This window comes from Geotrypetes seraphini, chromosome 2, assembly GCF_902459505.1.
Source record: "Geotrypetes seraphini chromosome 2, aGeoSer1.1, whole genome shotgun sequence".
Classification (NCBI taxonomy): domain Eukaryota; kingdom Metazoa; phylum Chordata; class Amphibia; order Gymnophiona; family Dermophiidae; genus Geotrypetes; species Geotrypetes seraphini.
The window spans coordinates 7,466,308-7,483,102 of NC_047085.1; the positions used below are offsets into that span (position 1 = coordinate 7,466,308).

Consider the following 16,795-nt stretch of genomic DNA (forward strand, 5'->3'; position numbering starts at 1 on the left):
ATCACCTACTAAAATGTTGCTAAGACAGCTTCTACCAGATGTGAGGATATAAAATTAGGAAACCAGGAACCCCCACTGACCATCGCTTTGAAGTAATACACCAAGCCCTTGCCCCAAGAAGATTCAGGATACAGAAAACATATTTTGCATAAACTTATTGAGCGTGACTGCTCTCCCTAGGGGAAGAAGAGAAGTGAAGTCTGTGAATGATTAATCTTAAAAAATAGCAGAGCATGGCAAACCACAGACCACCCATAAACAAGATGGATCTTTCACACACTTTCATACACCGTCTCTAGCAAAGCATAACCACAGGTAAAAAGGGAAGAGAAGGAAAGGGATGACAGCACATCCTTAAGGGGATAATCACACAGTAAAGAATACTGAAAACATGTCATCTTCCTCTGATCAACCTGCACTCACCCCCTCCCTCATATCTCTTTTATTTGTTGTAAACAACTTTGTCATTGCCTTCTGAAATAAATAAAACCATAACTTGCTACTAATAGAGAACAGAGAGGGCAAGCACCTACGGTACTCTCCTTACACCTGAAGGCTGCATTCCTGCTATACCAGCAGCTAACAGCTTTCACAGACTGCATATCGCTACCCAATAACTCCCACGCTACAGTGTACACAGCACGACACATAAGATACAAGTGTTAGCAAAGCCAGTGCAAACAAAATAAGACATGGGATATGCAGACTAGGCCAAAACAGCATTTGCACACGTGCATTTATATAAACACCCCCCCCCCCTCCGCCCTCTCAACGCATTCAAGAAAGAGAACTTAACAGCCTTCTGAGTTCAGGAGAGAGAAAATGCAGAGCCAAGCATAGAAACAGGAGATGAAGCATACACACATTAAATCCAGTCGATTCACTCCACCACTCAAACAAGAAAAGATACTGTAGTTGTTACTCCACACACACATCTCCTGCACTCGTTGGTACTAGGCAAGGTGGCAAGTTAACAGGGAAAGAGCTCAGACAACAAATAGAGGCCACACTATGAGAATAATGCCAAGGTCTCAAGAGGCGTGCAGAGTTACCTCGTGTGCAAAGGAGCTTGGCTGAACCCACGGCTCAAAGGTACCGCCGTTGAAACTTTAACCATGCTATTTCCAGATCCATCCACACAAAACACAAGATTCAAGAAATGTTCTACAGTTCCCCATGTAAAACTCAGGAGAAAAATAAACCTATTAACCCCCTCAGAGCAAAACAAAAGCAATGATTTAAAGACACTTCATAAGTTTATTATTGCAAGGTCCAGTGCTATCAAAGCAGGTTATGAAATCAGCTGAAAAATGGTTGTTAAAAACCAGATAGACAAGACAGAACTCCCCACAGCAGCCGTCTGGCGTTTCAGGGCAAGTTTACAAAGCACCATCACCACACAAAAGGGCCAGATGTAAACTAAAGTGCCTGCAATCCTATTGACATCTCAGCCTAAGAATGGAAAGTCCAGGCAGTCGACTTCCTCTCCTACTTTAGCCAAACTCCAGGTTCCATCATCTTGGTTTGTTTATAATAAAAAATATTTTTTGTTGATACAACAAAGCCTCAAAGGATTACAAAATAAGGATTATTAAAATCTGATAAAACAAAATCAAACATTGCAAATCACCACATATGCACCTTTGCTTTTAACTAAGCTCTGATAGCATTTCTAGCGCATGCAGGATTTTAGCACGTGCTAACTCGCGCTATGCAGCTCAATGCTGGCGTTAAGGTCTAGCTAAAACCGCTATCACAGCTTAGTAAAAGGAGCCCTAAATGTAAGAACCTTCGGGGTAAATTCCAACTCTAAATTCAACTTTTCTCAAATCTTTATGTTTTGTAGGACAGCTGTAGGTACAGATTTCAACAGCACTACAAAATACTTTCGAATGAACCCCCTTATGCCTATCACCGGGGCTGATGAAGGACAGATTAGGAAGGGGATATGTTGTCCAAAGGGAATTCTGCACAAAAGAACTGAAAAAGTTTGTACATTTTATTTGCAAATTTTCTTGTGCAGAGTCCCCCAGCCCCACCCCATTATAAAGACTGGCATTTCCTCCTAAGCATGAAATATCTTCCTCCACCACGGCAGTTTCCCCGTGGTCATAAACCCTCCCTCTCATCTACCTTTAATTAATTAATTTATTCATTTTTCTATACCAGTACTCACAATCTATCTAATGTACCTGGGACAATGGTGGAATTAAGTGACTTGCCCAAGGTCACAAGGAGTAGTGTGGGTTTGAACTAAGAACCCCAGAGTGCTGAGGCTGTAGCTTTAACCACTGCGCCACACCCTCCATCCATCTTTTCCAGCCTCCGTCCATCTTTTTTCCAGACCACCTTCCTACACATCAGCCATCTTTTACTCAGCCCCTCCCCCATCTTTTCTCACAGCACCTCCCTCCCTCCCCATGCTATAGGCTCCTCACTGCTTTCTTGCACACGTTGGGCTGCTTCCTGTTCCTCTGCCATCCCAGGCCCACCTGTTCCTTTGAGCCCCATGGGCCTCTGTACAGCCATGCAGAAGAAATATCAGGGACCAAGAAGGTAGAAGAGAAGGAAGCAGTCCAAGGTGCTGCTAGGCAGCTCCTCCTCGAGGAAAGGAAGGGAGGGAGGGAAGGAGGCAGCCAAAAAGCAGATTACACAGAATTCTATGTGAAAGAGGCAGAATTCTGAACAGATTCAGCATTGCGAAATGGCACAGAACTGATTTGGTTGGTTGGTTGGTTTTATGGAAGGGGGAGAAGACCAAGGAAAATTACAGAAATTTATATTGTATTTTTACAGTAGGTTTACAGCTGAATGTAATTTTGATATTTCTAATTCAGTACATAAAGCAATCTGTTTCAGCTCCCTAGATATGTGAGGGGGAGGGGGGTCAAGCTGTCATAAGGATTTATATTGTTTTGTATTTACAATTATGTGTTTTGAGAAACGTTATTAATCTTATGTGCATTAGGTTAATTTTATGTTGGGGGGACAAGCGGGAGCAAGTAAAATGGATATTGTTAGCCCTTTATCACTAGGATTTCATCTCTATGGAGAAAAATGTACAGTAGAAATTCCAACTCAATTCAAATCCTGCTTCTCCTACTGATGCCCCCCTGGGATCTTGGGCACAAACAAATTAAAAGCCACCCTGGGAGCAGGAAATACCTACCATACCTGAATATAACTCGCCATGAGCTACAAAGAGAAATGCCATGAGCTAAACTCAATGTTAGTTATGCTGCAGGAGAGCTGAATGAAGCCCAGAAGTTAGACTTTCTTGAACTGCCTTCCAGGAAAAGGCAGAAAGACAGTGTCAATCACTATGAGGTCCTTCTCCACGATGATGAATTTTCCCCCAAGCCCCAAAAACAAACTATGCTTAGGTGATTAATTAAAATCTCAGATCCTCAGGGTCATGGATCTAGCCCTAAGACTTATCTATTCGTTGAGAAAATACAACCACATCACAGAAACATACCACGACTCACACTGGCTCCCAATACAAGCCAGAGTACACTTCAAATTCCACTGCCTACTATTCAAAGCTATAAATGGAAACAGCCCTACCTATTGGAACAATCGACTAACTCATTCCACCTCAAACAGATATAAAAGAACCCACACAATATTCGCACACCCACCAACCAAAAATGTATGACAATCTACTGGCCACCAGAGCAGTGAAACTGGAACGACAACTCACCAACCTGCTGACTTCGACCACAGACCTTCAAAAAAGAAACAAAAACCCTACTCTTCAAAAAATACATAAAACCAATATAACACAACCAATAACCTTCTAAATCCCACCTACATTATCAACTATCCCTTAGCAATTTAGATAATGTTCAATCTATTCCTAAATACTTCTTCATATCTCTTCAATATGTACTTCTTAAGATCATAGCAATTCTTATGTAATCCGCCTTGAACCGCAAGGTAAAGGCGGAATAGAAATCACTAATGTAATGTAATCTTTCTGCTAAGAACTCACCCAAACACCTCTTGATATCATTAATTTCCTTTAGAAAATCATTCCAGTCTCCTCCACCCCCAAATCACCTCATGCAAAAACCTCTTTCTTAAAAGGAGGTGATGTGGGAGAACTTATAAATCACACAGGATGACAAAGAATGAATCAATGTATATTGTATGCTCTGGAAAGTTTATCTGTACCACTATCACCCATCTTTGGCTTGTTCAATACAAGCCAGCAAAGACTTCTGAAACAAGCCTTTTTTCCGAGGTAAACAATCCTAGAACTCTAATGACATATTTCTTCACTGCAATCACATCTCTGAACTTATTGCATGAGTGAGGCTGCATGAGTGAGATTCCAGTTCACTTCTTAACAGCATCCCAAAGCAGATTTTCTCCACTTTCACAGAAGAGTAAAAGACTGGACAGAGTAAGAAGCTAAGACTGAAGGAGCCCATATAGACCAAGAGACAGTCTTAACAAAATGTACAAGCCACAGGGCAGTGGTCTGACATCAGCAACTCCCATCATTCTCAGAGTAAAGGGCATTCTTACCCTTGCAAAGTCACCCAAAAAAAGCCTAATGTGTGCTCGGAGATTCCGGCCTCCTCATACTCTGCAAAACACTAAGCTCCATTAGCAACTCCTCAACCGGGAGAAAGCCTCTCACCCCAGCCAGCTTCTGTTACTTGAAAATGTGAAGGCCTGGAAAAACACAAAGAGAAAAAGTACTATTATAACTTACCTGAAAACTATTGTTTGAGTCCTGTCAGACCAGTGGTATATTCATAGTCTCCTGCAGGGGGGAGACAGAGCAAGTTCATATGGGCTGGTGTAGAAGGTATTACCAATATTCTTTAAGCAAGAAGTTTTCATAGCCTTGATTCTTACTTCCTGTAATGAAATGCTTTCAGTCATAGATCCACACATTTCAATTTTTCTCCCTGCTCAGTTGCACAACCTGCAGTGTCCCTCTAGTCCTCTCCAAATTCATTTGACAGGATTCTGGACTAATCTGGCAGGACTCAAGGAATGATAATTGTCAGGTAAGATAGATTTATTATTTTTCTCCTCATTCTTGCTGCAACAGGCCACACCAGTGGAATACATAAAAGCCAGCTTTCGGGGTTGGAAAGAATCCACTGCAATTGCCAGAACTGCCATCCCAAAGGCAGCTTGCTTTCTGGCCCTCAAGTCATCTATTGTGTCACAAGGTGAGAGATGTCCATACCACTGCTCTATAGATATCTGCAGAACTGATGTATACTACACCCAGGAGGCTGTAAAGGCCCAGGCTAAGTGCATTTCAATTCCTTTGGAGCTTCACATTCGTGCAAGCCATATGCCCACCATGAGTGTACACAAAAATGTGTGTTCGAGGGTAATTGAATCCAAGGGGTCCGTACCTTTTTCAGTAGTGCACCAATTAGATTTATATTTATTGCTTGCCTTTCTCAGATCCAAGCTTAAGTAAATTACATATTCAGGTATGTGAGTTATTCCCATGACCAAATGTGCTTACAATTTACAGGTGCTGGAGGTAATGGAGGGTTTAGTGATTTGTCCAATGGCTCATAATGTGTTGGTGGAAGAATATGTGATTGTCAATACAGCTTGAGAGATATGACAGCTTGAGACCTAAGTCCTGGAAATGCTAAGCTGTGCTGTTAATATGGAGCATCAAGGAGTGATACAAAGCAACCTTTCCTTCAAAAAGTGATACATGCATGAAACAACTTTCCAGTGGAGGTGGTTGGTCTTCAAGGAAAAGTGAACTAAACAGTGGTTCTTGTACAATTCCACTCTATTCCTGGACAAGCAGATTGCAAACCTATTTTTGCCAGACAGGCTTATACGGAGACATAAATATTCAGAGTTTTCAGCACCTCCCCACTTATCTCAGCAACGCCTCCCATCATCACCTTTCCCGTCCCCCCAGATAACCGCGAGAAACCATCTCCATGTCATTCTTTAAGGGGAGAGGGAAGAATCAGAGTATGAATGGGCCCAGCCACTGACCCTGAAGCCTTGCATTACAGAATGCTGATGTAAAAGGCCTGGGGTTCAGATGGACAATAAAGAATGGCACGGTGGCTGTTACCTGTAAAACGGCGAGAGGTAAAAAAGTGGTCGCTGTGGGTATAAGGCCATTTACCGCTCCATGGAGCGATGAATGGCCTTATCTCTGCAGTTAAGGAAGTGCGGTCACCAATCGCGCGGTCCAGTAGTCCCCTTTCTCCTTCCTTCTGATCGCTGCCGTCCGGGCATCTCCCTCTCTCTCCCTTCCCCTCACCTTCATGGCGATTTTCATTTTTTTTGTCTCCCAGTTGCCCAAGCCAGCTTTCAACAAATCGCACACGGCTGCTTGAAACTTCTCCTCTGATGCAACCAGAAACAGGAAGTTGCGTCAGAGGAGAAGTTTCAGACAGCCGCATGCGACTTAATGAAAGCTGGCTCGGGGAAAAGAAAAATGAAAATTGCCATGAAGGTGAGGGGAAGGGAGGAGGGAAATGCCTGGACCACGGCAATCGGGAGGGAGGAGGCTGCTGGACCATGCGAAGGGCGCTGAAGGGATATGGAGAGAGAGGGGAGGGGAGAGAGGAACAGACACTGCATGGAAATGGGTATGGGAGAGAGAGGGAAACATACTGCATGGCAATAGGTAGGGCAGAGAGAGAGGAACACGCTGGAAGGAAGTGAAGAGAGAGGGAAGGGAGAGAGGAACAGACTCTGCATGAAAATGGGTAGGAGAGAGAGAGGGTAACACGCTGCATGGAAATGAGTAGAAAAGAGGGGAACACGCTGGAAGGAAGTAGAGGGGAGGGAGGAGCAGACGCTGCATGATAGTGGGTAAGAGAGAGAGGGGAGAAGACTCTGAAGGAAAGAGACAAGAGATAGAAAACAAACTGTGAAGGAAGAGTAGAAAAGAAAGGAAACAGGAGAGGAGGGAGAGATACCAGAGCACTGGGGATGGGGGAGGAGACAGATACCAGATCTTAAGGGAGGAGAGGAGGAGAAAGATGCTAAAAACCACCTGAGAGAGGGAGAGATGGAAGGAAAGAAGACAGACAAATTAATTTAAATGTGCAGATGTTGACTAAGTTAGGGCTCTAATTAGTGGAGAATAGTAAATTGTGACTTGTTTTATCCAATTAGGTAGGTGAAGTGGATGAGTTTTTTGTCTAGTTTAGAAATTTTAATTACTTTAAGTCTGTTTTATATTTTGGAATTTTTTGTAATATGCAGTTTTTAGGATTTTTGTTTTGTTGTAATATTTTGCAGTAATCAAATTAAAACAATCAATCAATGACTTTTTGAAAGAGGAAACAGGGGGATCTTTTACAAAACTGCGATAGTGATGCTGCTGTGGTAAATGCACCAAAGCCCATTCAATACCTATAGGCTTTGGTGCATTTACACCGACAGTGTACATTAATTATTTATTTTATTTAAAATCACACAATATACCACACAAGGTATGCATCACTAGGCAGGTTACAAATTATTAAAGGAAGAAAGGAGAGAAGATAAGAAGAGAAAAATTTTTTTTAAAAAGATAAAACTGCAGTGGTTGTACAAAAGGGTCAGTTTGAACAGCCAAGTTTTAATTCCTTTTCTGAATTTAAGGAAGGATTATTTCTGCCTGAGTACAAGTGGAAGCGAGTTCCAGAAGTTCACAAAACAAATCAAGGTGTAGTATTGAGGAAGAAGAGGTAAGTCAAGGAGCAAGCGTGAAGGCAAGTAAGGAATTAAGAGTTTGGAGATATAGTTTGGAGGGGCATTTTCGAAACAATGTCTAAATCAGAATTGGGACATCCTGCTCATAACATCCAATTTTCAAACAGAAAAAAAAAGACAACTACATTTCTTGTTCAGAAATATGTGAGAATGATATCTTGACACTCGCGATATCAATCCTGAACAACTAATTTTCTAACTGAAATGATAAATAGATGTTCCTATTCCTTATTTTCCCCCATCTGGCAGCATTCTTATGACAATGGCCATACATAGTAAAATAGTAGATGACGGCAGATAAAGACCCAAAAGGTCCATCCAGTCTGCCCAACCCTACCCACTCTTTAAATTACTGACTTAATTTAAATCTTCCTCCTTCTTAGCTATTGCTGGGCCAGAACCTAAAGCTCTGCTCGGTACTATGCTTAGGTTCCATCTACTGAAGTCTCCAGCTATTGCTGGGCCAGAACCTAAAGCTCTGCTCGGTACTATACTTAGGTTCCATCTACTGAAGTCTCCATCAAGCTCACTCTAGCAAAGTGGTCTCAAACTCACAGGCCCGCCAGGTACTATTTTGAGACCCTCGAAATTATAAAGAATGATTCTTTATGGAAAACCTGTGCCTTAAATATCCAGCGGTTGCGTTTTGGAACGTTGCCCAACTCACTGCTGTAACCTCACGCAAGCGCTTTCCTGTGTCTGTACGCGATTGTGAGGTGTAGTAGAGAGGACAATCATGTACATACACAGGAAAGCGCTTGCGTGAAGTTACAGCACTGAGGCGGGCAACACTCCAGAACGTTGGAGGCAGTGCAGCTTGTGCATGTGTCCGGTGCTGGAGGAGGTGAGAGCTGAAGGCAGTTGCGGACACGACCGCCGGACACTTAAGGCACAGGTTTTCCATAAAGAATCATTCTTTATAATACTGAGGGCCTCAAAATAGTTGGTCCAAAATCTTGTCTCTTGCAGTTGATACTTTGATAGTTTTTCATTTTCTGCATGTTGCACTGCTTTCAGCCGTGTAGAGCTGAAATTATCAGAAGCAATTAAGGAAAGATTTGCAGACTATAGTTTATAAATATTTCCTTAATTGCTTCTGATAATTTCAGATAATCCACATTTTGGATTTGTAGGTACTTACCTCATGCAAAGTTGTCATTTCATTAGTAAGACATTAACTATTTTTTCTGCGGCCCTGTACCTACAAATCCAAAATGTGGCCCTGCAAAGGGTTTGAGTTGGAGACCACTGCTTGAGCCCATCCACAGATGTTCTTGCAGAGCCATAGCTTAGTGGTTAGTACAATGGGCAGTAAACCAACGGACACATGTTCAAATCCCACTAATTTTTTTGTTTTTTTAATATGATCTCTCCAGGAACAGAGAAATATACACCACTTCAATAGCCTTCATGCTTGCAGGCATCTTATATCTTTAGGTGCTACTCCTCTGACCCACTTTGATGCTTTGTTCAGTATGGCCATAATACCTGCAGCTGACATACAGCCTAATTTTCCTTTCCGGTTTATCATCAGGAAAGGGGGAGGGAGACAGCAATCACTGGGAGATTAAGGAGGGGTCATGCCTTAATCCCTCCAGTGGTCAGCTGTTCATTTGAGCACCTTTTTGTAATTGGGACGTGACTGAAAAAGGTCTAAATAAAAAATGTCCTTTTTAGACATGGATGTTTCTTACCATTTGAAAATCGCTGCTGTACATTCAACTTTTGAGCCCTCCTTAATCTTGCCCACAACACCTCCCTTGTTATTTGGATGATCTGAAGTGTTAAACGTCCAAATTCTGAACTTTCCAAAATCAGGATTTGGACTTTTTACCAGATTTTTTTTAAAAGACATCCATCTTCTTTGAAAATGAGCACCAGCAGCAAACGTCTTTTAAAAGACTTTGCTGGGTAGCTTAAATTTGATTCGCGCAGAGGCAGGCAATCAATGTTTTTTGGACAATGGAGATGTAACATGACTGAAACAATTAACATTGTAGAGAAATTTAACTGTGGCAGATTAGATTAGTTGAAGGCATTTCAATGATGAGAGAGGAAGACTGGCATAGAAAAGAAAGCATCATATTAGTCAAGATGAGAAATGACCAAGAGAATAGTACTAAGATAAAAATGTATTTGCAATGGTAAAACTGAAAGGCTAAGTCTAAACAGGGTACAAATTGTCTTCTTCCACCTGGGCAAAAGAAGAACTGCTTCAGCACCCAACTGATTACATTTATTTTCATTTCACTGAAACAAAGAAATAAAAATTAAAAAAAGATTAAGGCACATAAAGTTACTCTCTAGACCAGTGTTTTTCAACCGCTGTTCCGCGGCACACTAGTGTGCCGCGAGATGTTGCCTGGTGTGCCGCAGGGCCGCCGGGCCCGGAGCTGACAGGGGGCCCGAGGCAGGGGCGCCAGTAGCTCGCCAAGGCAAAGTGAGTCGATCACCCAGGACTCACTTTGTCTTGGCGATCTAATCTATGGAGCCGATAAGTCTTCTTCTCCCCGACGTCAATTATACAGTCGGAGAGGAAGTTCGGGCCAGCCAATCGCTGCCTGGTTCGGGCCAGCCAATCGCTGCCTGGCTGGGCGGAACTTCCTCTCCGATTGTAGAATTGACGTCAGGGAGAGCATGCGTCGGCGTCGGCTTTGGGGCCTGTTATCCATTGGTGGGTCCTGTTCCCCGATGGCAGTGGCAGTGGCTTGGGGAACGGCAGGGAGAAAGAAAGAAAGGGGGCAGGCAGGGAAACAGAAGGAAAGAAGAGAAACAGAAAAAAAGAAAGAAAGGTCAGGGAGAGAGGAAGAAAAAGTTGGGGGAGGGAATGAGGTGTGGAGGAGAGAAAGCATACAGGCTGATAGAAGGGAAGAAAGATTGGATGCACAGTCAGAAGAAGAAAGTGCAACCAGAAATCACCAGACAAGGTAGGAAAAATGATTTTATTTTAAATTTAGCAAAGTGGAGGCAGTATTACCACAGTTTTCAAAGGAATTTGCCCAAATAACTTAATAGTTAACTGGGTAAATTCCCAGAGATGAAAACTTCCCTTCACTTACTATGCACAGTTCTGAATTTATATCTGCTGTCTATATTTTACAATATGGTCACCTTTTACTAAACCGCAATAGTGGTTTTTAGCGCAGGGAGCCTATGAGCGTCAAGAGCAGCGCTGGGCATTCAGCGCAGCTCCCTGCGCTAAAAACTGCTATTGTGGTTTAATAAAAAGGATGGAGGGTATATTTGTCTATTTTTGTATGCTATAAAAACCAAATACAGAGAGAGACTGAGAGCTGTTGACGAAGAGCTACGTGTGTGTCTTTCTTCGATTCCAGCCAGAATATCAGCTTTGTGTTCAGCCAAACAGGCCCAGGTTTCGCACTGAATAAAGTATTTTATAATTTTTATTTCATAATAAAGTAATTATAAAATACTTTCTTTGTGTTTATTTGATTCCTATTCAAGAGAATTACTTTATATATAGTCAATATAGGCAGAGAGTTAAATTTTTTAACATTTTCTTATGGTGGTGTGCCTCGTGATTTTTTTCATGAAACAAGTGTGCCTTTGCCCAAAAAAGGTTGAAAAACACTGCTCTAGACCACAGGTGTCAAAGTCGGTCCTCGAGGGCCAGAATCCAGTCGGGTTTTCAGGATTTCCCCAATGAATCTGCATGAGATCTATTTGCATACACTGCTTTCAATGCATATTCATTGGGGAAATCCTGAAAACCCGACTGGATTCCGGCCCTCGAGGAGGGACTTTGACACCCCTGCTCTAGACCAATGCCTAACAATGAAGGAACAAGTGGATTCCCTATTCAGAAAAGGTTTCCTTACTTTCTGGAAACTCAGAACCATTAAATCATACTTCGATATGTCAACATTCAGAATCATAGTGCAATCCCTCATACTGAATCAACTCAACTACTGCAACATTGCCTATCTAGCAATCTCACAAAAGAATATGAGACGTCTCCAAATAATGCAAAATGCTGCGGTCAGACTTATCTTCAGGCTAAAGAAATTCGACCACGTGACACCCTACTATCAGCAGCTGCACTGGCTACCAACGGAAGCCCGAGTAAGGTTTAAATTTGCCTGCCTCTGCTTCAAAGTACTATATGGCCTGACCCCCAAGTACATAACGGACCTTTTCGCATTTTCTAATAACAAACTCAAGAGAAACACACACCCAAAACTCATTTCCCCTCCAGTTAGAGGCTGCAAAATGAAAAAAATACCATGAACACCTTCTCTCTCACCAAGCAGCTCTATGGGGCAAAGACCTAGACCAGGGATCTCAAAGTCCCTCCTTGAGGGCCGCAATCCAGTCGGGTTTTCAGGATTTCCCCAATGAATCTGCATGAGATCTATGTGCATGCACTGCTTTCAATGCATATTCATTGGGGAAATCCTGAAAACCCAACTGGATTGCGGCCCTCAAGGAGGGACTTTGAGATCCCTGACCTAGACCAACTGCTTTCGCTAACTACTTATGGGGAATTTAGGAAACGCCTAAAAACATACCTGTTCCAGAAATACCTAAACAATTGACCCGCTCTCCCTCTCCCCTCCCTATCCCACCAGAATTCACAGCACTGTTGTATATATAATCTGTTATCTTCCTCTTATCGTAATTTTACATTGCTATTTATTCCCAACAAGCCCAATCGGACATCACCTATTAAAATGTATTTGTTCAACAAATTGTATTTCTGTACTATTGCCTCTTAAGGTCTCTGCTCTCTATATTTCCTCTGAATAGCCAGCTCTCTTGATTGTAAACCGGCTAGAAGTCGCAAGATTGTGGCGGTATAGAAGAATAAAGATATTATTATTATTATACCATCTACTAGCTGCCTCCTCTCGGTTAGAGATACAATGTACTTATCCCAAAATTTCAGATCTCTTTTTTGTCTTCAGCACGCCATTCCATGCATTTACTACTCTTTCTGTGAGAAGGTATTTTCTGAGCTTATTTCTTGCCTTTCACCTTCATCCTATGTGCTTCCTTTAAACGTCTCTCTCCTGCAAACTTTACAGATGGAGATCTTTAAGTCTGTTCCCTTTCTATCTTTGGGAAAGGATTGCCAATGAGACCTGATCAGAGTCTGGCTCTGGCTAAGCTCATCACACACAAAAAAACTCTTCGGCCCCTAAACTGTACCGTTTCCCCGGGATTCTCCGAGGAAGCCAGATTGGCGTCTCTTCCAAGGGAGTCCACACACAAAGCAATTATGCCACTTGCAAGACGTCGGGCTCCGGATACCCCTTTTCCCCGGAGCCGCCGGGGGCCTGGGAAGGCGCCGAGCTCACCTTGGGCAGCTCCCGCAGCTGGTTGGCGTCGAGCAGCAGCTCCTCCAGGCTGCGGCTGTAGCGGAAGACCTCGTCGGGCACCGCCTGCAGGGCGCAGTGGCGCCTGTCCACCGACTCCACGTGCCGGTTGCAGCGCCACAGGGGGATGCACTTGAGCATGGCGCGAGCGCTAGGCCAGGGCCATGGGCTGAGGAGAGCGCGCGAGGCCGGGGCGCTCAGCGCTGCCCGCGCATTCGCTCGCGGCCCTCCCGCTCGCTCGGCGCCTAGCAGCGACTCCGGCGCGCCGGCGCTCTCGTCGCGCTGCACGCCGGGAGAGCGGGTCTCCGGCCTCGCAGACAGAACGGGCGACGCCGGAGGCGGGGACTACAACTCCCGAGCATGGTTGGAGGCGGCGCGGGCCAACGTCATCGGGCGCGCAGGAATGACGTGGCGAGCTTGGGCTCGGCTTATTTGCGGGGAGCAGTTGCCAATAAGTCCAATCTATAAAATCATCTAGAATTGGCCAACTGGTTGGCTCCTCGGGGAGAGGAGGTCTAACAATTATGTCATGTACACCACCCCAATTCTCCCCCTTGTGCCTTTCCTCTGCAGCATCTTTCTGTCCCTCCCTCCAAACTGCAGCTTTCTCCCGCCATGGAGGGAGCTATGTCAGTCTCTGGGAGGGTCGGTGGGGTTCCGACGGGAAGGAGAGATGGAAAGATGCTGCGCAGAGGGATGGGTGGGTCAGTGGGGTTCAGCTGTACAGCGTGGGGGGGAGGGGGGGGAGTGCTGCTGCTGCTGCTGACAAATCCAGGGATGGAGTCGGGCAGTGTCGGCAGCGATCTAACTAGGGCTTATTTGGGGGGTAAGACATGCATTAAGACCTACCCTGAAAATAAGCCCTAGCATGCTGTGCTCTGTCATGCGATTGTTTGGGGGAGGTCTATACTGTTCTCCCAGGGGAGCTCGGAACAGTTTGCATGAATTTATTTAGGTACTCGAGCATTTTTCCCTGTCTATCCTGGTGGCCTCACAATCTATCTAATGTACCTGGGCCAATGGGGGGGGGGGATTTAAGTGGCTTACCCCAGGTAATGAGAAGAAGCTTGGGTTTGAGCACACAGTTTCTAGTTGCTTGAGAATTACCATCAAAATAGGCCTAACTAATGCTATACCCCATAATTCCCCTATGCTAAGGCCAGAAATTCCTTTTTGCCTTTTCCTTCTCAGGTTCCAGCCTCCTTCGTTCTCTCTCACTTCAACTGCAGTTTTACCTCCCCACCTCCCATTTCTAGTCTGATTCACACTCTTCCTCTCTATCATCCCCCCCCCCCACTCCCACTTGTAGTGTAGGGTCATGAAATGGTTAACTGTTGTTTGAAATATTGCTCTGGCCTATATAGCTGGAAACAGTGTACAATCTGCTGACATCATCTGCTTGAAATGTATGTCCCTGCCTTACCACATTGTAAGCTAAATAGATAAGAGTTTGGGCCATGATGTACTCTGCCCTCCTAAACATGTAACAGTTAGAACTGCAAGGCTTAGATAAGCAGGTACATGAACTAGCTTCCTATAGGACTATAAGTTGTATCCCTGAACCTATTGCAAGTGCTAGCTTAGGACCAATAATAATTGTAGAAAAGTTATAGAAGTAACAAATGAGAAGTTGTAGATTTTGCATATATTAGTTTGTGAAAAGGGCATAAAAGTCTGTGCATTTCCTGTTTCTGGCACTCTTGCAAGCAGGCTGCTCACTGCACAAGAGTCCGGCATGCTGTAAATAAACCTCTTGTACTTTCTTCACGCCTCTGACTTTGTGTGTCCAAGTGACCTTTCAGGAGGTTCAGCATCTGTTACTTCCTTTCCACTCTCCTTTCCATTCTGGGTCACGTTCCATCCCCACTTATGGTTCCAGCATCAGTCCACCATCTATATCCCCCTCCCATGCCCTTTACCCTGCAAATCTAGCATCTATGTCCTTTCCTCTCCCCTTCCCAACACACACATTTGGTTCAACCCTCCCCCCCCCCATCTGCCCTCCCTCCATCAGTGTGGGTCTGGCCCCCCTTACTTGCCTGCAGCTCTCCCGAAGCAACAGTGGCAGCCACAATCATCCTCCCCCCCAGTCCTTGAACCAGCAGTGGCAGCCACAAATCTCCCTCCCACCCCCAAAGCAGCAACAGCTGGTCGTGACAACACCCCCTCCCTCCGGCTTTACTATGACAATCTGGGGTTCCAACTTGACTTGTAACATTAAGCAGCGTAGCAAACATAAATGAACTGCTGACAAAAGGTCCAGCTCCCACAGAGAAAGCCAGAGTCCTAGCTCTGTTTTGCATTTTCTCACAACTTAAAAATGTAATAAGATGAGAATGTTCATAGTTGCTGAGTATATAATGTGTTTGTCTGAAATGTATTTTTTTAAACAGCTTTAAAGCAATAGAAGTAAAACCCAGATGTCTGAATTCCTCCTCCTTTTTCTGGAGCCATATGTAACCCTAGAAACTGCATAGGGATTGTAACCACAATGACCCCCCCTGGATGCTGGCATGTAAATTAATAGATGGAAACTTTAAGCTGGCAAAGATGTGCTTGGCTCCTACTGGGACACATGGTATCTGGGTCTTCACAGAAAAGATATTAAGGGAATGTAGGAAAGTTCTACCTGTTATGCCTGAAACAAATTCTGGCAGTATTCAAAGCCCACTTCTAAACTAAACTAAACTAAGCCTTAGGTTTATATACCGCATCTTCTCCACTGAAGTGGAACTCGACACAGTTTACAGAGTTTAAAAAATATGGGAAGAGAGAAGAGAAAGAGTTTACAAAGCATAAAAAGAGGGGATGTAATCAGGAGAAGAGATTATTATATGCTAGAGAAAAGCCAGGTTTTCAGTTGTTTTCGGAATAGTTGGAGGGAGTCCAGGTTCCGCAGCGGGACAGTGAGGTCGTTCCAGAGGCCGGTGATTTTGGAGAGGAGGGATCTACCCAGTTTACCTGCGTGGAGGATGCCGTGTAGACTCCAGCCCACCTTCTAAGCACTAACACCTGTCTTATTATTCACTCTGTAACTCCCCCACCTTAGCACAGTGTATAGATGTACCAGCTCTTTTGAGCAGGTGCTGTCTTCTGTATTTTGATGTACAGCACCTCATATGTCTAGAACAGTGGTCTCAAACTCAAACCCTTTGCAGGGCCACATTTTGGATTTGTCGGTACTTGGAGGGCCACAGAAAAAAATAGTTAATGTCTTATTAAAGAAATTACAATTTTGCATGAGGTAAAACTCTTTCTAGTTTATAAATCTTTCCTTTTGGCTAAGTCTTAATAATAATATTGTAATTTATAGCTAAAGAGACATATGATCAAGAAATTGCTTTATTTTACTTTTGTGATTATGATAAACAAACTGAGGGCCTCAAAATAGTACCTGGCGGGCCGCAAGTTTGACACCACTGGTCTAGAGGCACTATAAAAATTATAAGTAGTAGTAGTAGTTGTTGTTCTCAATTGTTTGACAATGACTTCTTATGCTAATCGCCTTCTAGTATTTTTCTCACATCAGTGTATGATATAAAGCTTGTTTGTACTTCTGAATTGATCGAATTTGTGCTCTATCCCTATTATAACAGGGACAATCAACGATATTGTCTTGACATGTCTATGTTATATGTGATAATCGGAGGGAAACAAGATTCTATGTATGTGATATGGAAACCGCATAGTTGTACACGGTATATAAACCTTCAAGATCCTGAAAGGCATAGAGAAAGTAGACA

At 43.7% G+C, this 16,795-nt stretch overlaps 1 protein-coding gene across 13 annotated transcripts in view; it reads right to left on the reverse strand.

The window, feature by feature from the left end:
• LOC117355920 (protein scribble homolog) overlaps positions 1–13,418 on the reverse strand; it is a 393,083-nt gene extending 379,665 nt beyond the window's left edge. For 4 of the 13 annotated variants that reach the window (XM_033935046.1, XM_033935039.1, XM_033935045.1 and 1 more), the window contains exon 1: positions 13,035–13,418. In XM_033935046.1, coding sequence (XP_033790937.1) covers positions 13,035–13,193 — 159 coding nt within the window. In that variant the 5' untranslated portion in view covers positions 13,194–13,418. The remainder of the gene's footprint in view (positions 1–13,034) is intronic. The other 9 variants (XM_033935042.1, XM_033935040.1, XM_033935043.1 and 6 more) reach the window with 7 other exon arrangements.
• Between the last annotated feature and the right edge of the window lie 3,377 nt (positions 13,419–16,795).